This window comes from Pseudoliparis swirei, chromosome 11, assembly GCF_029220125.1.
Source record: "Pseudoliparis swirei isolate HS2019 ecotype Mariana Trench chromosome 11, NWPU_hadal_v1, whole genome shotgun sequence".
NCBI classification, from domain to species: Eukaryota; Metazoa; Chordata; class Actinopteri; order Perciformes; family Liparidae; genus Pseudoliparis; species Pseudoliparis swirei.
Window position 1 is genome coordinate 17,870,829 of NC_079398.1, and position 23,076 is coordinate 17,893,904.

General features: G+C 45.8%; 1 protein-coding gene across 1 annotated transcript in view; it reads right to left on the bottom strand.

The window, feature by feature from the left end:
* The window catches only part of syne1b (spectrin repeat containing, nuclear envelope 1b), a 92,940-nt gene that overhangs the window by 50,373 nt on the left and 19,491 nt on the right, over window positions 1-23,076 (bottom strand). The window contains exons 23-67 of the mRNA XM_056425591.1: window positions 22,838-23,002; window positions 22,522-22,656; window positions 22,190-22,348; window positions 21,895-22,103; window positions 21,298-21,406; window positions 21,028-21,192; window positions 20,159-20,326; window positions 19,892-20,068; window positions 19,292-19,432; window positions 19,035-19,195; window positions 18,363-18,513; window positions 18,029-18,256; window positions 17,862-17,960; window positions 17,164-17,351; window positions 16,903-17,026; window positions 16,559-16,725; window positions 15,827-15,980; window positions 14,669-15,294; window positions 14,414-14,593; window positions 13,850-14,000; window positions 13,546-13,704; window positions 12,864-13,046; window positions 12,527-12,628; window positions 12,228-12,431; window positions 11,936-12,143; window positions 11,202-11,314; window positions 10,904-11,109; window positions 10,666-10,815; window positions 10,217-10,508; window positions 9,838-10,010; window positions 9,431-9,740; window positions 8,622-8,786; window positions 7,646-8,002; window positions 7,421-7,557; window positions 6,602-6,779; window positions 6,047-6,229; window positions 5,827-5,970; window positions 4,726-4,881; window positions 3,971-4,135; window positions 3,394-3,566; window positions 3,154-3,307; window positions 2,897-3,040; window positions 2,057-2,539; window positions 1,752-1,907; window positions 1,113-1,283 (exon numbers count right to left, since the gene is read on the bottom strand). Coding sequence (XP_056281566.1) covers window positions 1,113-1,283; window positions 1,752-1,907; window positions 2,057-2,539; window positions 2,897-3,040; window positions 3,154-3,307; window positions 3,394-3,566; window positions 3,971-4,135; window positions 4,726-4,881; window positions 5,827-5,970; window positions 6,047-6,229; window positions 6,602-6,779; window positions 7,421-7,557; window positions 7,646-8,002; window positions 8,622-8,786; window positions 9,431-9,740; window positions 9,838-10,010; window positions 10,217-10,508; window positions 10,666-10,815; window positions 10,904-11,109; window positions 11,202-11,314; window positions 11,936-12,143; window positions 12,228-12,431; window positions 12,527-12,628; window positions 12,864-13,046; window positions 13,546-13,704; window positions 13,850-14,000; window positions 14,414-14,593; window positions 14,669-15,294; window positions 15,827-15,980; window positions 16,559-16,725; window positions 16,903-17,026; window positions 17,164-17,351; window positions 17,862-17,960; window positions 18,029-18,256; window positions 18,363-18,513; window positions 19,035-19,195; window positions 19,292-19,432; window positions 19,892-20,068; window positions 20,159-20,326; window positions 21,028-21,192; window positions 21,298-21,406; window positions 21,895-22,103; window positions 22,190-22,348; window positions 22,522-22,656; window positions 22,838-23,002 — 8,523 coding nt within the window. The remainder of the gene's footprint in view (window positions 1-1,112; window positions 1,284-1,751; window positions 1,908-2,056; window positions 2,540-2,896; window positions 3,041-3,153; window positions 3,308-3,393; window positions 3,567-3,970; window positions 4,136-4,725; window positions 4,882-5,826; window positions 5,971-6,046; window positions 6,230-6,601; window positions 6,780-7,420; window positions 7,558-7,645; window positions 8,003-8,621; window positions 8,787-9,430; window positions 9,741-9,837; window positions 10,011-10,216; window positions 10,509-10,665; window positions 10,816-10,903; window positions 11,110-11,201; window positions 11,315-11,935; window positions 12,144-12,227; window positions 12,432-12,526; window positions 12,629-12,863; window positions 13,047-13,545; window positions 13,705-13,849; window positions 14,001-14,413; window positions 14,594-14,668; window positions 15,295-15,826; window positions 15,981-16,558; window positions 16,726-16,902; window positions 17,027-17,163; window positions 17,352-17,861; window positions 17,961-18,028; window positions 18,257-18,362; window positions 18,514-19,034; window positions 19,196-19,291; window positions 19,433-19,891; window positions 20,069-20,158; window positions 20,327-21,027; window positions 21,193-21,297; window positions 21,407-21,894; window positions 22,104-22,189; window positions 22,349-22,521; window positions 22,657-22,837; window positions 23,003-23,076) is intronic.

The following is a 23,076-nucleotide window of genomic DNA, read 5'->3' on the forward strand; positions in this document are numbered from 1 at the left end:
AAGATGCTGGCACGCTCAGGTCTCAACCAGCCTATCCAGCCTGCACAGTTTGACCACCATAACTAGTCAGTTAGGGTGGATCTAAGAAAGGCTATGCCACTGCAGAACAGTGCCTGTTCCACTAGATAGTTGAGGCCATTGCCAGAGCATAGGGAGTGAACGTCCGTGCTCTGCCATCCAGAGCAGGGGGTCGTTCTACCAACAGCGTTCCCACATCACGGGCGACCCTGAGAGGTGTGCCCGTAGGGAATATAGGTGCATATATGTGCTGCAGCCTCAGGGGCATCGTTGAGCACATTCACCAGAGACTACAGAGTGAACGGGAACACCCTCCATGCATTGCAGGTGGTTCCTCGTCCAAATCCTCTGCTTGAGTCATATGAGGTAGTTTCCTTGGGATTCTTCGTGACTCTGTTGATACAAGTCATCCAGTGCTAAGCACCGCCTCTGGCGGTCAGGAAGGATGAAATAGAACGCAAGTTACATATGTAACTATGGTTCTATGAATCCTAGATGACCGCCAGAGTTCTTGGTCATTCGGAATCTCGTGAGTTTGCGAGAAGATTCCGTAGGACTGATCTCAGGATGACACCGGAACTTAAACCCCGTGGGGGGGTCATCCGAGGTCACAGGTGACTTTGTTGTTATTAATACTCGACCTGCGTATGAGCGAGACGGAAGATATCCAGTGCAAAGCACCGCCTCGGTCATCCAGGATTTATAGAACCATAGTTTGTTTTACGTTTGAATACAGACTTTTATTGTGAAAAGGTAAAATGAATCGCACATTTGTTTTACGTTTGAATGCGAACTCTACGCTACGGATGTTGTTACGGACGCATGCGCAATTAAACTTTAAAAAAAGTGGAATAGTTTCATAGACCCGTATAAGGCTAAAGCTCTTATTGTGGTGATAGTTTACCACTATAAGATTAATTAATGTATTGTGACCCAAAAGAAGAAAATAGTCATTTTACCAGCAGCAACTTTCATGCCACTTCATATATATGGGGATCTGCAGCAGGAATAAACCGATACTATATATAAAAGGTCATCAATAGTTCGTATTTAGGTGCTCCTTATAGGTTAGTGAAGCAGTCAAGAGAAACTACCTCCAGCTTCTTCATCTTCCTGTCCATAGCGAGGCGGTCCACGACGTCAACGCTGACCGCCACGGTGCCGAAGTTATTCTGAGCTGCGCTGAGCCAATCGGAGAAGGTGTTGAAGACGCACTGCGCCTCCTCGATGCAAGACACCTCCTCCTGGAGCTGCTTGATCGTCTCCTGCGATACAAAAGGAAAGTTATGGTGGAGGAAAGCTAAAGTTGCGACATCTTTCAAAATAAAACGATGCACAACAAAGATTTTAAACTGGATTTCTGGGAGGTCTACTGCAGTGTTTTAAAAAAAAATTTGAGCTCCGGCACTTTTTTTACAATACAAAACAACAGTTCATTTTTATCTTTTGAAATATTTCTGCATCGCTGTTCTCCACCACAGCGTCTCTCCATTCTATCTATCTTAAATGTTCCAAGTCATTACTGCGCTACCTACCGCCACCTACTGGCACGGAAGAGTATTTAGTTACTAGGCCACGACTTGACACTCAACAATGGCAAATTATTTGTGACCAATTAAGTACAATTTGACATTTTCCCACGGCACAGCTGTAGTTGAAAGTCACTGGTCTACTGCATGAAGCGGTCAATGCATCTCTATGAGCACATGTACTGATACTAGGCGCTCTGTTACCAGTAGCTGCAGGAGCAGGATGTGGTAGCGGGCTGTGATCTGGGTCGCTCTGGAACTGATCCGGCTGCTGACGTGGGTCTCATCCAGAACCTGCTGAGCCAAGATACTGAGGCCCTCCATCTCCTCCTGGTAGACCAGCACCTCCTCCTGCCAACTCTGACACAAACACGCATCATAAGAGAATAATGTCAGAATTTGACTGAAATCCACACAAAAAAACATTTGTTCCAATGCAAATTAACTTATTTCTGATTGGACTGAAAATACAACTAAAACATGTCCATAACTTCTGTGCATGTTCAAACCTTGAGCCAGTGAAGTTGAGCATCTTTGGTGGCGCGGTCGGACCGCCGGTGGCCCCGCAGCTGTGCTTTGGTCTCCATGCCCTTCAGCCAGCTGGCGAGACGCTGGAACTTCTGCTCCATCTGCCGCAGTTTGGCCAGCGCGCTGTTGAGCTGAGCGCGGCTGTCGGCCACCCGTCTCTGGTACAGCCTCCACTCCTGCTGCAGCATCTCCAGGGCCCGGTCCTCCGTCTGAGGCAGGCCCCAGTGGGTGACCAGCTCACGACTCACCAGCAGGGTGTTGAGCAGAGCCTGGCCCTCGGTGCAGTGCAGCTGCAGCTCCTGTAGCTTCTGCAGAGTGTCCTCCAGCATGTCCACGTCCCCCTCCAGTTGAGTGTAGCAGCCCAGCTTCTCTTGTTCCTGTTCCAGCCAGTCCTCAAAGGCCTGGAGGCCGCGCTGGTACTCCTCGTGAGCGTTCACCAGCTCCTCTGCTTTGCCCACAGCCCGCTGAGGACACCATGGAGGAGACCAGTCACAATGTGATGGCTCATCAATTATAACGTTCTTAACATATTTGTTGATATGCGATAATTGCTTTGACATTTTAACACTTCACACTCAATTCAAACTGTGATGTCCGTGTAATATTTTCCTTTAATTCAGTCTCAATTGTCAATTTGCATTCAAAAATAGGAATATTAACATGACAATGGATCATCATCATAAGAAGTAATTAGATAATAGCTTAGAGGAATATCCTTAAGATGTGGTTTTATTTTTGTACATTTCTTACTTTTATGATTTTTTTTTCAAACGGCTGAAATAAATATTTAAAGTAAGATTCACTGTTCACTCTTTCGTTACCATGGCGTTGTCTTTGATGGTGCCGTAGCGCTCCTGCAGATCTTGGAGCTCCAGTTGAGAGACGTAGTTCTCAGCGATGTCGGCTCCCTTTGCAGTGATGGTGTCCAGCAGGGTGAGGTGGCTGAGCACCTCCTCGTACAGCAACTGAAACAACAGGAGGATCAATTGATACTCAATATGTGCCTGTCCTAATGAAATGTTCTCAATCATTTAAACACCTAATAGTCTGTAGAGTGTGAATAAGAAGAGAGCGGTACCTTGGCTTTGCTCAGGTTAGCAGTTTTGTCTCTCATCTCCGGGCACTGCTTGTCCGTGGAGTCGAGACTCTCCTCCACGCGCTCCACCCACGCCACGAACTGGAGCACGTCCTCCTGGTAACTGGTCCACTGAGACAGGGAGCCCTCCAGCTGACTGTCGGATGTTAAACAGTACGACTACATCAGACAACGGTGCAGAACAGACATGGTACAGCGGGATTGAGATGGCTAAGAATAAACCTTTTGCATTGTATGGAGGCGGAGAGCAGAGCATCCCACGAATCCTTCAGGTCCTGGATTTGTTTCTGGAGGACGGGCACTCCCTCGGCCGAGGTGTTCCTCTGGACCGACTCTCCTCTGGTGATCAGCATCTTCAGCTGGATCTCCTTCTCCTGCCGAGCGGTCAGCAAGGCCTGGAGCAACAATGAGACGTGTGATACTCGTACAATAGACGTTCACAGGGTTCATTCTACGTCTGAATACCACGGGTGGCTTGTTATACACGACAGTCTGTTCCAACACTTTTGTAAGTAATCACAAGTTGACACACCAATCGTGAGCATCAACTCTCAAGGCTTCATTAACTTCCAGAACAGCTGCAAGTTGTTAACCCTTAATTACTTATTCCCTGAAAAGGGCCTTTTTGTAGAACTCTGAAATGTACATTATTTACATGTACAGTTTTTGGTAACCTAAACTTTTGTTTTTGTTTGCCACTGACAGTTTGTACCATTTCAGGTTATTCACTTGAACTGCTTACATTTCAACAACAACTTGGACCATGGGTGTGTCCTAAAGCTTCTGACCGGTGGGTTACCTCCAGCTTGATCATCCTGCTGTCCAGTACGTGCTTGTCGGCGGTGGGGGCGCAGTAGGTCTGCAGCATGTGGCTGGTGTCGGCCACCCAGTTCTGCAGCTCCTTCAGGCCCTGGGAGAAGAGCTGGTGCTCGGTGGCGATGCGATCGATGCGCGACGCCTTCTCCTGCAGAGTCACAGCGGGGAAATTACAACTGCAGGTTGTGGAAAGTGAATCAACGAGTAAACTGATCATTGTTTACAAGCAAGAATCTTTAATAAAAATGTTGAACAAAATATATGAAGACAAACATTCTGTTTAAGAATTGCAGCAACAAAAGAAAGACATGGTGAGTTAGTAACTTCACTGTTTATCACTGTAACATAATAATAACAGGGTTCATACACATGGTGACCAGTGGATGTCCACGACTTTAAATTCAAATTTCCATGACCAACAATGTTGCAAAATCTCGGTGAGTACACGAGTAATTAATATAACCTTAAATGACACATATGAATGAGAGACAATAGTTTGATTAAAAGAATAAATGTCGATAAATGTTTATTTTTCAATCAAACTCAGCGTAATTCAACATATAAATATAAAACATTTCCAGGACTTTTCCAGGCCTGAAAATAACTTTTTAAAGTTCCATGACTTTTCCAGGTATTCCATGACCGTATGAACCCTCTGATTTTAGTCAGTGCTCCGTCCAGTCTAGTGCCTGTGTCTCCTCCCCAGAAAGGCCCCAGTGCGCGAGGCGTTTACTGTACCTTGGTGAGGCTGGTTAAAGCTAGGTACTGAGCAGAGAGCTGCGACACGCGGTGCACAAAACCCTTGCCGGCCGCGTGCTCGTCCCACAGCAGCTGGGCCTTCTCTCTCAGCTTGTTCAGCTGAAGCTCGTGAGAGGCTAACTCCTCAAGCACAGACTGGAAGAGCACAAGCAGGTTATCAAAGAGGCATGCGAGCTGACACACGAGATACAAGAGACAAGAGACACGCGAGACACTTGAAGGGTTAGAGACGGCAACACGGCTAAAAAAGAGAACGAGACGTTTGGCGGTTCATGTTATGGTTGGTAAGGCAGACACTTTAAAACAATTAATAAACACTAAAAGCAAGTATTAATGTACACTACCGTTTAAAAGTTTGGGGTCACTTAGAAATGTCCTTATTTTTCAAAGTAAAGCACTGTTTTTTTCAGTGAAGATAACATTAAATTAATCATAAATACGCTCTCTACAAAGTTAGTGTGGTAAATGACTATTCTCTGGTTGTTAATGAAATCTCTTCATAGGTGTCTAGAGGCCCATCTCCAGTGTTTTAGTGGTACATTGTGTTCTCGCCTTAGAAGACTAACGGAGGGTTATAAAACCCTTGAAAACCCTTTTTATGTGAGCGCAGCTGAAAACGGTTATACTGGTGAGAGAAGCTATACAACTGGCCTTCCTTTGAGCCACAATTTTGAAGAACAACATTAATATTTACAATAAAAAACACTATTTCTAACCGTGTCAATTTCTTGACTATATTTTATATTCATTTTAAATTTATTTGATAAATAAAAGTGTGAGTTTTCATGGAAAACACCAAATTGTCTGGGTGACCACAAACTTTTAAACGGTAGTGTAAATATTTATGACAGACACTGTTAAGAGGACATCTGAAAGATGCAAAGCAGAAATATGGCAGTAATTAAAAGAAATAAGCAACTGGCAGTTAGTATAAGCTCTCTAAAGAATAACAACTTTTCCAAAACACTTTGACGAAGCCGGAATGGTGAGTTTCTGCAAATGAATAGTCACGTAGGCTCTGAGCGGTCGAACGAGAGGGGCCTTGAAACGAGGCGCTCCGGGCTCAGTGTGAACGAGTACCTGCAGCTTGCGAAGCTCCTGCTTCTTGGCCGAGAGGTCGTGGAGCCGCGTGCAGCTCTCGTGCACCGCCAGCTCGGTGGCATTCAGGCACTCGTGGAGAGGCTCGGCGCTCGCCTCGAAATCTTTCATCTGAGACAAGACGTTCTGGAACACACAGACACGTGTATGAAGAGTCCGGTGAGACCGGTTTATACACGATGAGGGTCACTTAGGAGCTTACTTGTAGACTCGTCTCTCGGCTGTGCAGGTTGCTCATCATGTGCTTCCAGTCTTCTCTGGCCGTGTTCATTTTGGCCCGAACGGCATCCACTTTGTCTTTGGCTGCGTGGCTGCTGACCAGCTTGCCGTGCACCACCACGGCACTCAGCTCCGACTGACCTTGATCTCGGTCACTTAGGAACTCCTGAGGAGAGATGATGACGTGAGACTCTTAACCTTAATGATATGAATTTGAGTTTGGCAGTGTGACCCAGTTCATGTGACGTCCGTGAGCTTGAAATAACCCAAAATACACATTTATTGACCATGCACTCATGTGAAAATACATCAAAGTCCATGTATTTCTCCACTGTGGGACAAATAAAGGTATATATCATATCATATCATATGAGTAGTACAGGGGGAGCCGCGTGGCAGTGAGGCTGCAAAGCTCAGCGTCGTTGTGTCTTAGGACTTATTTTGGATCAATGTGACTGTATTGAATATCATTTAGTTACATTGGAGATGGAACCTGTAGTTCTCTCAGCGTCAGTGTCTTGAATGTTGGATTCCATACCTGGATCTTCTGCAAGCTGGCCGAGGCCTCTCCGAGGTTCTGGGGCACGTCGAAGCACTTGGCCGTGTTGATCTTGGCGTTGACCAACCACTTCTGGAACTCTCTGAAGGCCGAGCGGAAGCCTTGCTCCAGCAGCTTCTCTTTGCTCTGGCACTCCCGGGCCGCTTGGAGACTCAGACTGGAAGCAAAATATCCATAATCAATATGGAGAAACGTACAATTTTCTAAGTTCTTTGGTCTCTGGCTTGTTTTTTTTATTTGACCATTCATTGTATTGACATTTAGTGAGTGACGATGGAAAGCAGGAACACATTTACTTTGCAACACAATCAAATCCAAAAATCCTGCACAAAGTATTACCTGTGTGAATCTAGAATTTACTGCATTATATTGTTAAAAAAGAGTTTGCTTTGTTTTATAAATTATTGATCCACCTCATTGCATATATTGTATATGAAGTGGAGCAATAATTTAAAACATATTCTGTCGTCTAGTACCACAACACCACAAAATACAACCTAAAATGTTCCATTGAAACATGCCACAGAAAGAACATTAGTCTTGGAGGAACTGATCATTTATCTAAGGTCATATTTATTGTGCAATTATAAATAAGTAAAATAAATTATATAATTTGTATGGACCCTCCTGGTGTATAGTTTTGTAACATACCCTGTTTAATTAAATGTAAAAAGTATTAATACCTTCTGAGGCTGTGAATGTTTAATGTATCTTTTCAAAGCCCCTCTCACCTGTTGTATTCCCTAATGAGAGCAGACCTCACCTGTTGTATTCCTTCATAAGGGGCAGACCTCTCACCTGTTGTATTCCTTCATGAGAGCCGACACCCTCTCAGACTGAGTCCCCACGTCTCTGGAAAATCGGCACAGGTCGTTGAGTTGCGTCTTTAGACTGTCGGACACGGGCTCGGCTTTGACCAGTTCCTCCAACGTGTCCTGAGAGGAACACAGAACACCCCCCGATGAACAACCCGCGGACATCCCTTCACATTGCATATGAGTCAGTAAACTACCGAGACCCCACCTTTGCTATCTGCCAGCCTTTTGCCGCCTCCTCTCCTTCGTGTTGCCTCGCCGCCTGAGCCAACCACAGGCGCCAGTCCTTGAGCTGGCGGCCGAAGTCGTGCAGGTCCTGCTCCAGCTGCGCCGACAGGCTGCTGAACTCCTGCTCGGAGCTGGTGATCTGGGAGAGGGCCGTCTCCAGGCTGCCCCGCGTCTGCAGCGCTCCGCGCTCCCACTGGTCCCACGACGACAGGAGGGCCGCCTCCTCTCGCTCCATGGCCTCATAGCCCCCCGAGCCGGTGTGATCTCGCGACACGGCGCCGCACCTCTGGACCCGGGTCAGCCTCTCCCGTCCGCGCTGCTTCGAGTCAAGCAACTCCTGGAAAAGGACAAAAAGGGAATCATAATGGTCATCTTTGTCAAATAAAAAAATAGGAACACTCTCGAATCCCAAAAGCGACAAAGTGAGTGCTCGCCTGGACCCAGCCAATTGAAATCAGCTGCTTCAGTCTTTTATTTATTTATTTAAGTCTTTTGTTTCTTAATTTAATATATTTATTTAAGTCATTTATTTATTTTATTTATTTATCAAAGTCTTTTTTTATTTAAGTATTTTATTTGTTTATTTAAGTCTTTTATTTTCTTAATCTAGCCACTTGCACCGCAAAGCTCATAACTTTACAGTCACTTCTGCAAAGGTAATGGGGCTCACACAAAAGCCACACAACATGCTGAGTCATACCATTCCTTTCAAATGATAATAAAGGTCTTTAATCACAGTAAATGCATTCCTCATATAAACGATGCTCACAAGCCCTCGACTGTGACCAACAAAATTGGGTAAAGCTAATCCTACAATGAGATGAGTCAGCAGAAGTGGTAAAGATGCTTCCCAGGCGCCTCCTTGTGGTGGAGGTCTTTAACTAAACTGGGAGAAGACGCTGTAAATATGAAGCTGGTTGTGACGAGGAGCCACATACACATTTACAAGTCCTCACCTGCACCTTGCAGAGCTTCCTCTTAATGGAGCTCGAGTCTCCCGACAGGTCTGACCAGCGTTGGAGTTCCTCCTTTGCTGAACTCAGCCAATCGTTAAAGTCTCTCACAGCGTCGATGTACTGCTCGTGCTCAGACACGATGCTCTGCATGGACTGGACTTTACCCTTTGTGGGAAGAAAAAGACAATGGAAATGTAAAAAGACAATGGAAATTACTACCAGAAAAAAAAACTCACACACATGGTGACCAATGGATTTAAACTTTAAACCCAATATTCATGACCAAACATTTTGTGAAATCTCAGTGTATAGACAAGTAATTAATAAACCTTAAATGACAAATGAATGAGACAATAGTTTGATTAAAGTATAACATTTCTATATAAATGTTTATTCATTAATCAAACTGTGTAAATGAACATATGAATATAACAAATGTCCTGGACTTTTACCAAACCTTTGCAATTTAAATTTTTTTTCACAGACTTTTCCAGGCCTGGAAATAACAATTTTAAAATTCCAGGACTTTTCCAGGTTTTCCATGACCGTACGAGCCCTGTGTTTTTACCAGATATGGATGAATGTGCAAAATAATAGTATTCGAAAAAATATTTCATTCTATATTTTAGACTAACGCATGGAAAGGGGGGACATGTGATATACTAACATTCTGTCTCAGCTTGCTTAATGTAACCAGTCTCTCCCATGTGTGTGCAGAGCATATGCAGCTTTTTTGTGGCTCGCCCCGTTTTCCTGAATTAATCATCTACGATTGAACTGTCATGTGCCTGCGCCTGTATTTAAATCACCTTGACAACAGCTGAGATATCGGCGAAATGCACGTTGAGCTCCGCCCTCGACTCCGGTCCGAACGTCTGGTCTCCGGTCTTCTCGTGCATCTCCAGCGTCTTGTCCGAGAGGCGTGACAGCGCCGTGGCGTGAGCGTCCACGTCGGCCTGGATGGCCCGGAGGCGCTCCAGCAGAGCAGCCTTCTCCTTGAGGCCGGGCTGCTGCGGCAGCGTCATGCCCACCTCCTGCTCCACCGACTCCATCCACTGCTGCAGCTGGCTCCTACTCTCCTGGAAGCTGGTCCACTGGGCGACTGTCCACTCCAGACGGCTATAAACAACAACAACAACAACAGGTTACGGGTCATAAAGAAAGTGCATCTAACCCCTATTCTGGGTTGTGGGTGTAATGGGTCCTCCTGCCTTACCTGTGGCAGCTCATGGAGGTCATCAGCATGTTGGCCCAGGCGTCCTTCAGGCTCTGGAGCTGAGAGCAGATGGCCTCCTGCCCCTCCAGGCGGTTGTGCTTCAGGACCTGCTCTCCTTTCCCTACGGTCATGTTGAGCTTCACCTCACCTTCACCCTTCATGAGGAGGATATCCTGCATGGAGAGGGAGAAAAGAAAACACATCAAGCAAAACGTGTCTCGAAAGCACAAATTAAACTCCATCCCAAAACATACCCGTCTAGACATTTGACATACCTACTTACTTATCTACCTACTTACTTACCTACCTACTTACTTACTTTCTTTCCTAGCTACCTACCTACCTACTATATTTTGAGTCAGGGTTTGTGGCCACTGACCTGAACGAGGCCGAGTCTCTTCTCCAGCGTCTCTTTGTTGCCCACGGTGCTGTTGAGGGTGGCCAGGCGCTCCTGGACCCCGTTGAGCCACATCCAGGTGGTCTGCAGCGTGTCCTCGAAGGCCTGCTGCTCCTGGAGAGTCAGCTGGCAGCTGCGCAGTCGTTCCCTCACGCGCCTCAGCAAGGCCTGGTGCTGCGACTGCAGCTGAGCCGACACTCGGGTCTCACTGCCGTCACCCCGCCCACCCTCGTTCAGCGCCTGCCCCTCCTGACCGAGGCGTTCAAAGGAATCCCTGCACGGAAAGGAAGTAACACATTTTAGAATAAGCTACGAGTAGTATTTACATGTTTGGTTGTGAACTATTATTAGAGATACTTTCGGGGACACTGGCAGACGATGAAAAAGAGTATTTAATGCCTATTTAATGTGTTTAAATGCCGACTCAGCACCTTTCTTTGAGCACTTCCTGCTGATATTCCTCCACCTGCTCCAGAGCGGCCTTCTCAGGGCCACGCTGCTTGGCTTCGAGCAGATCGGTGGCCATCCTCTTCTCCATGTGCTCCAACCACCACCGGAGCTTCTTGAGGCGACCCTCAAACCTAAAGAAGGAGGAATTCACAACTTATTTGCGTGTGTGTTTCAAAGTGCTTCCTCTAGAACTGATGTGTGTGAGTCTTTTATTTGTACCCCTTCATGAGCGACGCGCTGTCCTCCAGGATCTGCTGGTTCTGCCTGCACTGCTCCACGAAGCTGTCCCAGTCCTGCTGGATGGAGGAGAGGTGCTGCTGCACTTGCCCCGCGCTGGCTTTGGGAAGATGGAGGAGGAGCTTCTCCCCTTCCTCACAGACCTGAGTGAGACGCACCTCGCCCTCCTCCACGCGGTCCATGGCGCCCTGACACATAACCCACATCACACGTTAGCTGTGTATTTGTAACTTCTTTTTTCATTTCACATCAGAAGACTTTTTGGGTGGATCAGTCTGACCTTTAGTTTCTGTAGTTTGCGCTCCACAATGTGAGTGTCTCCGGACCGGTCGGAGCACTCCTTCACGATCTCCCTCTGTTCCGAAAGCCAGCGATGGAACTCCTGAACGAGATCTACGGAGGCAGAGGAGAGAAAGAGAATGAAACGCTGGCGTCGACTCACACAGAATCAAGATGAAAAGAATCAAAACTTCTTCACGACTGTAAATGAGACACAGCTGGTTCTCTCCGAGCACACACAAACACACATCATACACAATCCTCTCTGGAAGCATACATACACATACAACACTACACTCAGGAGTGGATGATTATTATTTAAATTATTTATCTTATTTGTATTTAATTATTTGTTGTGCTTTTTCCATTTCTTTGTTTCTTTCTTGGAGCCCCATATGATGTGTGTTGTTCTTTGTGTGTTCTACACACTGTGTACCTGAATATCACGTGTAACGAGACATGCAACTGGATAAATTGACAAAGAAAGTGAATATATGAAAAAACATATTGTTATGTTGTTGAAAACTAAATAAAGAAAAGTGAGTAAAAAAAAGAAGCAAGAAATGAGGGGTCTAGTAGGGTCATGGAAACCAGACATAGTGCAATAGTTATATGTATTGTGCTGTATTTGAATGTTTACAACCGTATTATTACAATCATGTGCCATGTAAGTGGTTACTTAAGTCAAACTACACATTGTATTCTGTTTATTTAGTTTTTGGGGTGATTCATCACCGTTGAACTGCTGCTGCAGGCCGTTCTGCAGCGCTGCCAGCGTCCGGGCAGACAGCTGGTTCACTGACTCATAAGTCTTGATGAGGTCCGTGAGAGCTGATCCCAGACCAGCCAGCTCCTCGGAGGGGTATTTCCGACACAGTGTGTTGAGGCTCTCCCTCGTGGAGTCGATGCTGCCCTGCTGGTTTTGCAGCTCTTTCTGAAGATCCTTTAAAAAACACGTTTAGAGATCTAAATTAGAGCTTTAACAGAAAACGGCTGCCTATCAACGTCGTTGTTATTCAAGCTGCACCTTCACTCTGCAGATGTCCTCGGGGTCTGATCCACTGGGTGAGGACACGAGGGACTCCTCCATATTCCTGAGCCATGCAGACATCTGGGAGATGTAGTCCTCCAGCTGTTTCTTCTGAGAAGTGAAGTCCACCAGGTTTCCCCTGGCCTGCTCGTGCAGCTTCTGAACAGCGCTGATCTTTTTACGAAGGTCGTTCTCCAACCCCTGGTGCGTGGAGAATAAACGTCAGTGGCATTATGAAGAGGAGGAGGAGCTACTCATCCTGCAGGTCAAAGGTTAATAACCTCTGTCTTTGGTACCTGTAACTTGGCAGGCGTCTCCTGACTTTGACTGAACTTCTTCAACTCTGATAATTTGCTCTGCAGGGTTTCGAGTCTCTGCTCCTTCTCGCCCATTTCGCCCTGTGGATGGATGACAAGCACGAACACTATTATACCCCCTACGAGTTCTTTTACTCTGGTTTTTTTGGGTAACCTGTGAGAAAATTACACCCAGTGGTTGTGGCTGCACGATGCGAGTACATTTTTGTCATTGAAAGACGTCAATTTGATTAAACAAAATCCTTTTGTCATCGTCTTGTGGGAAACAAAGCTTATCAGGTCAAACTGATTATTACCATGACAACAGAACTCTCACCTGTAACGCGGAGAGCCTCGCCGACACCTTGTGACTGTCGTTGAGGTTGTTGAGGCTCTCGTTGAGTTCCATCACACAGACGCTCGTCCAGCTCTCCGTGTCCTCGCTGATCTTACGCACGTCCTCCCACAGCGTCAGACTCTGGTTCAGCCGCTCGATGTTGTCGTCGATCTTCTCAGACACCTGAGAAGTGGAATGAATCACAGCAGTTTAATGTCTGGGTTCATACACATGTTGACCAATGGGTGTACAGGACTTTAAACCACATGTCTATGATCAAACATTTTGTGAAATCTCAGCGCAGACATGAAAAAGTGAGAAAACGTTCATACTGGCAGCGCGATTTATTTATTATGAACGAGCGTATGCCGGCTTATACTTTGAGCGTCTTTCTTTTAAAAAAGATTGGGATTTTCTTCTTTTTCAGGACTTTTCTCGGCCTGGAAAAAAAAAACATTTTAAAATTCCAGGACTTCTTCTGGTCTTCCATGAGCGTACGAACCCTGTCATTTGGTTGATTAAAAACAGAGACAGTAGACAGTATTGTGGTCCGTTTGTATTTGTGAAGACAACCAGAGGCGTGTTACTGATTGTTGTTGATAGATGAGGCTGACAAGATTTCGGTTTTCTTTGAATTGATCCTTTGAACAAGTGTTGCATCGCCTCCTGAAGTCAGACTTACATCTAGCCACTGGTCCACCAGGGTCTCCATGTCCTTCTTCATCATCTCAGCGTTGCACTCGGGGATCTTCTTCAGCTCCATCATCAGTTGTTTTCCTTTACCGGAGAACCGATCCACTTCATGTTGCCTGCTCGCCATCTCGATCTTCACTCCCTCGTGCTGCACATGAAGACAACAAACCTTTTAAGTATCCCGATGACCGATCATAAAGACAAGACACCCTTCTTTTCTGGATTTGTGTCATTAAAAGTTTACTTTAGAGAAGTAAGATGATAATAATAGATGAATAATAATTTGAGCTGACCTTGGTGAGTGACCTCCTGGTTTCCTCATGGTCCTTTAAAACAGAGCTGATCTCCACAAACGGTTCGGTACTCTCGATGACGCCGCTGATGGAGGTTTTCAGTAGTTGGTATTCTTTCATCAGTTCAATGAGGACGTTGCACTGCTCCTGTCTGTCAAGGGGGGCGGGGGGGGGGGGGATGTATTGTAGATTATGTAAATAAACTGTCAACATAAAACACAACAAATATACAATAAACTGCATCACGAAGAAAACTAAACGTGAACAAATTGAAAAGTGATGAAAATTCAGTTTTTCACCTGTTGAGCAGTAAATGCAACACAACTAAAACAATCCACCGTAGAGGTCAGTGTCACATGTTTTGATGCCAAAAACAAGTTTTTCATAATCCTCTAATTAGCATATGTGAGGACAAAATACTATAAAAGAGTTCAACATTTATTTGTCTACTCTATTTATGTCTGCGGCAATTAAAAGAGAAAATAAAATGACAAACCATCGATTTGTTTCCTCCCAGTTGTGCGTGTGTTTGTGAATGCAGTGTGTGGAGCCTCATGTCGGTACCTCTCTGTGATGAGCTGCTTGGTGTCCTCCCACGTGGTCTCCAGCAGGCTGATTTCCCTCAACACCTCCCCAGCCAGCTCTGCGTCTCTGTGGGCCAGCTTGCTCCCCTTGTCCCTCAGCCACTGCTCCTCGTGCTCGTGGGACTGCAGCTCGTCCTCCAGCTGATTGAAGAACCTCAACCTGACAAACAAAAGGGTTTTAATTAGAGCACCGATGACGTGATACTGGTCTGAACCCACTCTGGAGACGCAGTACCTCTGCTGTAGTGCATGCAGGCCAGGCTCCTTGAAGCTCTGGTGGTCGGCATGTTCTTCAATGTCCTCCACGGCTTTGAGCAGCTGTTCCTTACGCTGTCTAAACGAGGTCCACAGAGAGCTCAGGGCCTCGGCTTCGCTCTGCTTCGTCCCCAGCAGGTTCCTCACAGCGTCCAGCTCGGCGCTGAGTGAATCGGCGAGCATGCGGCATGATTTACGGGAGCCCTCATCAATCCCGATGTGCAGGTGGCTCTTGCAGAGGCTGCCGTCCAGGTTGACGGCCAGCGTCTCCAGCTGGCCGACGTCCGGCACAACGGCGGCGAGCTCCTGCTGCAGCTCCTCTACTTTCCCGCGGTCCCAGCTCCCGGCGCCCTCCACCGTCTGCTTCAGGCCCCGCAGCACGCCGGCGGCCACGGCGTGAGTCTGCAGGAAGGCCTCCAGCCTGTCGAGGCAGTCCAGCTGCAGCTCGGCGATGTGCCGGGCCTCCAGAAAGGGCTGCAGGCAGCAGTCAGCTCGGCTGCGCAGAAACTGAGCGTCACCGGGCTCGCAGAACTGACACAGCTTCTCCGTCTGCTGCTCCAAGCTCTGTCTCACGCTGGACTGCTTCTGTAAGGAGCCCTGGGTCTCCTGCAACAGGAAATGAATAGAGCATCACAAGAGTTGCCCACTGCATGCAGAAACAATGATAAACTAGAACTGGCACTCGGTAGAGCGCATACCTTCGCATATCACAAGATTGGGCATTGAATTATGAACATGTTGGCATTAGTTGCATGCCAATTGGATAGAAATTGACCGCGCTATGGTAAAAAGAAGAGTTTGACCTTTTCATGACCTTGACCTTTGACCCGATCGATCCCACAATCTAATCAAATGGTCCCTGGATAATAATCAATCATCCCACCAAATTTCATGCGATTCAAGAAGATGTTGACCTTTTCATGACCTTGACCTTTGACCCAATCAATCCCAAAATCTAATCAAATGGTCCCGGGATAATAACCAATCATCCCACCAAATTTCATGCGATTCAGTTTAATACTTTTTGAGTTATGCGAGTAACACGCATAAAAATAAATAAATAAATAAATACACGGCGATCAAAACATAACCTTCCGCATTTTCAATGTGAAGGTAATAATGACTGTGTGGCTCTGACCTTCACTTGTTTGGTGGCGGGCTGCAGGTTGCCGACGTTGATCTGAGAAGTCGAGTGTAGGTTGGAGAGCATGGCTTCGCCCCATTGGGAGAATTTGAGCAGCGCGTGGTCAAACTGCTCCACCAGCGACAGGTGGCTCTGAAGCTCTTTGATCCTGGGGGACAGAATGTCAGCGATAAGTCAAATCAGGAAAGACAAGACCTGCTTTAAGGAGCTTGGCTTGGCTTACATTCCCACACTGCTCCACTGTATTTAACTGTATGTCATCTTTATGTGGTGTATTGTACATACAGAATATTTGTAATAAACATGTTCGAGATTGAATGTCGAAGAAAATCCCAAAACAAAGAGAAAACATTCCCAAACTCTTTGATTGAGCAGACTTTGGCTGTTACCACTGATATTTTGGACAAGTACGACATTTACTGTATTTGTAGCTGCTGGAATATTTCAACATGACATATCATGGGAACAATACTCACACTAATGTAAAACATACACTACAAAGCAACCACAAGCTGTGTTGTATCAGTTTACGGTTGATTATCCCTTTAATTGCCCATCCAGATATAAACAATATTAGATAACATTAACCTAATGTTCAGCAAAAAGTGTCTATATATACAGTATATATTACATTACTGAGTCATATTATATTTTGCAGCTGCAACAACCAACCAAAGTGGAGTAATCAAAGTTGAATTTTTTATTATTTCGGGTGAGATTATGTACCTTTGAGGGAGGACTTCATTTTGAACGTGCAGTCTCCTCTGCAACATCTCCAGCTCGTCTTCCAGCTGCTTCGCTCTCTCTTCTGGTGCGGCCGGACACAAAGAAGTGCCCAAAGAAACCAAGTCAGCGTGAGCAGGCTGGAGGAAGTGCAGCTCAGAGAGGAAGGCCTGCAGAGAGACATACGCACATATATATATATATCCCGTCATGTTGTGGAGAGAATGAATATGATCCCAACCAGCAGCTAATTGACTTTAACCATTTATGTATCTTTATTTAGGGTTAAGATTTAGTTTTGGAGCACTTTGGAGCAGTTTTGTGTGTGTGTGTGTGTGTGTGTGTACCTGAATGTCTTGTATCTCTGTACGCAGCTTGGCTTTGTCCGCTGACAGATGAAGACTCTCCGGTTTACACGCAGCTTCACTTCTCTCCAAGCAGGAGACAAAGTTGGATCGCTGCTTCTCGTACCTAGACAAGCAAAAGAAACGCTGAAGTCTCAGATCTATTGTTCAGTTTCCACTGCGTGCTTTACTGCGAGTGGAGTGTTAACATAACAAATGATCAAATGTATATATGTTAACATTGCTTTTAAGGTCGTCCGTTACTTCTGCCAGAGAGAGAGCAGGTTTTCCAGAGCGCTCTGTTTGTCCTTTGCGTCCTGCACGCTGTGGGCGTAGCTGATGCTCAGCTCCGTCACGATGCTCTCCGCCTGTTCTCGGTCACTGAGTCTTCTGGCACCGGCCGACAGGGACAGCAAGGTTCCCTTCAGCTGCTCCTGGTTCTGACAGACATCCTAAAGAACCAAAGAACACACAAAACAGTGACTTACACAGCATCATCTGTGAACTGGTGCTGTGTTAAGCTTTGCAATTCATTTTTAAATACTGTTGATATGTAGTGTTTATCTATTTTGCATTATTAACCCTTGTGTTGCCTTCGGGTCATTTTGACCCGATTCAATATTTAACCCTCCTGTCGCCTTCGGGTCAATTTGACCCGATTCAATGTTTAATGTCGGTGTTCTTTCGGGAGTCAACAAACAAACATAAAGTACCTCACACTTAAACTTGGAAAACAATATTAATTCTAATAATTTTCTGGAGATTTTAATAGCTGGGGTCATATTGACCTCAAGGGTAAAATATGTTAGTAAATATAAAGGTAACAGGAGGGTTAAACATTGAATCGGGTCATATTGACCCGAAGGCGACAGGAGGGTGAAACATTGAATCGGGTCAAATTGACCCGAAGGCAACACAAGGGTTAAGGAGGAAAGTGTATTTAAGTAAAAACAATGAAGCACCATGTGGTTTTGAAGAGCTTTGTAGGTCTCGGATGAGGAGGTGCAGGATCTGATGGGCTGCTCCAGCTTCGTGTGCAGCTCACTGAGAGACGCTCGCACCTGGGAGAGAAACACGTGAAATGATATTCTCTGTACCGTCAAAACATTGTGTCAAGAAGCCTATTTACCTCCTCCAGGCTCATTCTGAACCTCTGCTGTTGAGAGGAGCTTTCCTCCAGCTGTGCATCGAGCTGCTGCACGCTCTCCTTCAGCTCCTCCCAGTACCGGCCGATTTGGGTCAGCCGGGCCTTGATGCGAGCCGCCTCCCCCGAAGACACGAACTGGGCCAGAGCCTGTGAATCTGCCTCCAGCTGAGCAGGAACCTTGGCTCGCTGCTGGAGCTCTGCACCAACAGCCTGGACATGCAGAGTAAAAAAGACTTGGTAAATGTCCAGTGGAGGAAGCTGACGCCTTAAAACTTAACAGGGTTGTAGTTTTATAATACTCATAACAATAAAGCACCTTCACTGTGACGATCTGTTGCTCGAGAGGCAGAGGAGAAGACGTCAGGACCTCCAGCTGCTTTTCCTTGTCAGATATCCACAAGGAAAAGGATTCAAAGCCGACTCCAAACTGATCCCACTGGGCTCTCATTGCTTCCAGAGTCTGGACACTGGAACACAAAGGTATTCATTATAATAATGAATGATTAAATATGTTATAGTTACAAATACATCTAGACAATCAGGTAAGATACAGGGTTTACAATGTGTGGATCCTTGAGATTGTGTGGAATATTGTATTATTAGGTTAAACCCATAATGTATGTGACCACTAAGACTTTATCTAGCAAAGGCAACAAGAATGAATCCATCACTTAACTTTAGTTTTACAATATTGTACTACGCAAACTATGTGAAAAAATGTGTGGGGTGGGTCTGTGGGTGGGTGTTTTATTATTAATTAATATTATAATTATTTGTTATTTTGTTTTGCCTTTGTTATTATTTGTATCTTTGATTTCTTTCTTTACTTTTATTTTTTCTGTTTTACTTTCCTGTTTTCTTCTAAACTGATTGGCACATACACACACACAATTAAAATACTTGTTCATTGATCCTTGTATATCATATTATACATTATCATTAATAAAGTAGATATATTTAAAAATAAAGAATGAATCCATGGTCTTACTCTTGTTTGAGACGAGCCTTCACGTGGTCCACCTGCTCGCTGAGGGAAGACGCTCGTTGGAGAAGCAGAGTCTTGTTCTTTGGACCCAGCTGGATTTCTTTTGCCCTCCTCAGTAAAGTGTTCATGTGCGAGGCCTCTGCTTCACACTGCTTCAACAACACCTGTAAAACAACAACATAGAGTTCATATTCTCCATATATATATAGATATATAATACACGTCCAGTGGTAATCCAGATAATTAACCCCTTGACTTACTCTGGCCTGGTCCAGTTCCACCGCGAGGCTCTCTGGGCTGCTGAAGTTCAGGTCTCTCTCCATCGCCGAGCGAGCCTTGTTCACAAACTCGTGCACCGCCTCCTGCTGGCTGTCAAACTCCTGCCAGGCGGCCAGCGTGACCTGGAGACGACAACACCGCAAAATCAACCATGTCCAATCAAATCATGTGTGTTAAATCACTTGAATGCAGCCCACGAGTTACAGGTTAATGACATATAAAAAGCAGCATTGCAGCACCTCTAGGAGAATGCAGGGTAAATGAGAGAAAGTTGAGTAGAAGAAGAACAGATTAGCACATCTGACAAGCACGACAAAAGACAACACTTAACTTCACAGAAAACAATGGATAGCATAACGACACTTTATTGAATTACCAATAAACAAGTCTCAACACCGTCATGTAATAACTAAATTAACCACGAGATGAGAAGCGTCAGGATTCAGCTCCCGACAACATAATCACAGCAAATCAAACGATACCTCGAGTTCTCTTGATGAAGGCTCAGTGAAGATAATCCTCCTTCACTCTCAGTATGTTAGTGTTATTCACTCACGGTGTCACCGAGTAGCGCCGCTCACCTCGAGGCTCTGCTCCTGTGAATCCATGGTCTGCTCCATTTTGCCGAGCGTGTTCTCCAAGGTCTGCAGGTCCTGCTGCAGAGTCTCTCCCAGACCCTCCTCGGCCTGCAGCTGCTGGCCTCTGGTGATCAGCTGCTGGACGTCCTTTCTCTTCGTCTTCAAACGTTTTAACAGTTGCTGTGGAAAGGAAGACACATTGAATTCGAAGTTAACTAAAGATTTGTTGATGAATTACATAAAACTAATCATTTTGTAGTCCCACAGTACCTGATGAACGAGGAGCAGCTGCTGGGCCTCTCTCACAGTTGGGCAGTCCAGTATTCTGGTGACCTCGGCCTGAGCCTCTTTCTGCCCCTGAACCAGTTCATCCAGGATAGTTTGAACCTCTTCCCTGAACTGCACACAGTCGCCCACCGCCAGCACCATCTTCTCAGCCTGGAGGACCCAACGCAGACCAATACAGCATGAGAACACACATGACACATGGATGCTGACGTATATATGCTGAACTCAAATATCAAGGATTGTCCTTCTCAGGCCTAGGAACGCCTAGGAACGCCTCGGGATCCCCCAGAATGAGCTGAAAAATGTTGCGGGCGAGAGGGAAGTCTGGGTCAACCTGCTGGGTCTGCTGCCTCCGCGACCCGACCCCGGAATAAGCAGATGAGAATGGATGGATGGATGGATTTTTTACACAAATTTCTTAAATTTAAATACTCCTTTGCCAAGATATAGTTATTATAAATTGTTCAACTTTATGTAAATAAATGTATTTCACTCCCACCTCGTTAGTCTCACTCCCTTCACCTGATCACTCACCTGCCTCTGATCACTAATCAAGTCCCTATTTAGGCTCCTCCCCTCCAGACACACCTTGCCAGACTCTCCAGCACTTGTTCTGAGACTGATTACCTGTTGCTGACCCCACCTGTTCCCGGTTAATCCGCTAGCCCGACTCCTTCTGTGTGACCTTTACTCTGCCTGCTGTTTCCAGGAGCTTTAATTAAAAGGTCAAAGATCCCTGGAATCGCGTGTTTGCATTTGGGTCCAGATACGAACCGTTACATACGGTTGTTATGTTATTATATGATATCCGGCACCTTGAGTAAAAACAATGAAAGCCGGACCCCCCGTACCTCGAGAAGAGAAACAAGAAGACCCTTAAAGTCCGCAGACAGCTTGCTCAGGGCGCTGCCTTGCCTCTGGGCGTCGGCGTCGGCACAGATCTCGATGAGCACAGCCATACGGGCTTTCAACCAGCCCAGATTCCCCTCCTGCAACTCTGCGTCATTCCTCAGCTCCTGCACACGAGGAAAAAGAGGTCACAAGAGTCGACTGAGTGTTTCTAAAGGTCCTGTGTTCTCACAAGTGACATGGAGGATAGTGTTGTGTGTGTGATAACTCACCACGATGGTGGCCTTCACCTGGCCGTACTTCCTGGGGTCGTTGGCTCGGTTCCTCAGCAGCCTCAGTTGACTCTCTTTAGATATGAGCCAGCAGGAAAGTTCAGCGTACCTGTTTTCACACCACGACAAGAAGATTTAAGGAACAGTTGCTTGTGATAAAAAGACTGCATTTAAGACATGAAGGTTTTTTCATCCATGGACCTAGATCTAATCAAAAAAGGGAACGAGTCTCAAATATTAGTGCGTTAGGAACAGTGTGTCTGTAATGTGCGTAAAATTTATCTTTCTATAATTAAGTGTGTCTTTATGACTCGGCAGGCATCACTACTTCTTTTATTCATATTGTTTTACAGAGTTACTTATAGTAATATTAATCTGTTCACTATTTTATCAAACTCAGGACTGTAACAAAATCTATCAAAAACCATCTAAGCATGGGAAACCTTCAACTCTCCCTCTCCTCATCTCAAGTGAATGACATGATTTAATCATGATTTAATCAGAGCACTGCCTGGTGAATAAACACATGATTCTATTGTTACAGCAGTCAAATGTTTGAATCCTTTGCTTGACTAATATAATAAATAGTGGCTGCACCTCGAGTTGTACTCCTTCCATTTATCTGGGTGCTGCATCAGCTTCTGATGGGTGCTCTCGATTTCCTCCCGCACCTCGGAGTATTCCTTCCTCGACGTGTCCAGGGTCTGGTGGACCGCGTCAGCCTCGGGGAGCTTTTGGCAAAGTTCCTCCATCATCTGAAGCCTTCTCTCACAGATGGACTGGGGGCCCTTCTCCCTGAAGAAGGCCTGAAGTCAAACATAAACACGTGAATACAGGACATGCCTTCAGTCATCTCAGGACCAGTTGGATGGAGACGTGTGATGGTGCTCACCCTGTGCTCCTTGACCAGCCTCTCGCTGCCCGTGCCGGCCAGGTGGCGGTTCTCCCTGGTCACCTCCGCCTGGCACTCCTGCAGCAGCACCGTCAGCTTGCTCCTCTCCACCTCCACTTTGAGGTGGAGGAGGTGGAACGGGGCGTCCGACTGAACATCCTGGGAAATGATACGACAGATTCAGAGCAATTTAGGCAGTTTGGCAACTTGTAAAAATCAATATATACAGATTTTTGTCGCATTAATATAAATAAAATTGGATTTAAAAAATGATGGGAATATGTCACAATGTTTTTGTAATCTACTCGGAGCCGTATCATCAAGGAACTGACCTTCCAGTGTTTGTGCAGCTTCCGGACTGTTTCCTGCAGCGACTGCTGCTCCTGCTCGGGCAAAATATCGGTCAGCTCGTCACAGGCCTTGAGGAAAGTGTTCAGGACCCTCTGATCCAGCTGACCAAAGAACTCCTGCGGGAAGAAAAAGAAAAGACCTCATCATGTATCACACGTTTGTCTTATTTAAATAAATCCTTCTCATCATCTATTGCCTTTATGACTTTTCTGTTGCATTATTTCCCACTGTGCCTTTAAGACTGAGGTCTTTAGGTAAGCATGATGCATCACACTGTATGTAAAGCTGTTTTCTCACGGTGTGTTTCTTGAGCAGCTCCTCTGGGTGGCCTCTTTCTGTCAGACAGGTCTGAGCCATCTTAAGAACTCTCTCCAGCTCTACCCGTGACTCATCAAACCTCTTCATGAGGCTGCTGTTTGCCTCCAGGTGCCTCCGCCACTCTGTGGACTCCTTAATCATGCCCTTCACGCACAAACGACACATTTTGTTGAGCACAAAAACACTTTGAAAACACAATTAAAAACAGGGCTCGGTGT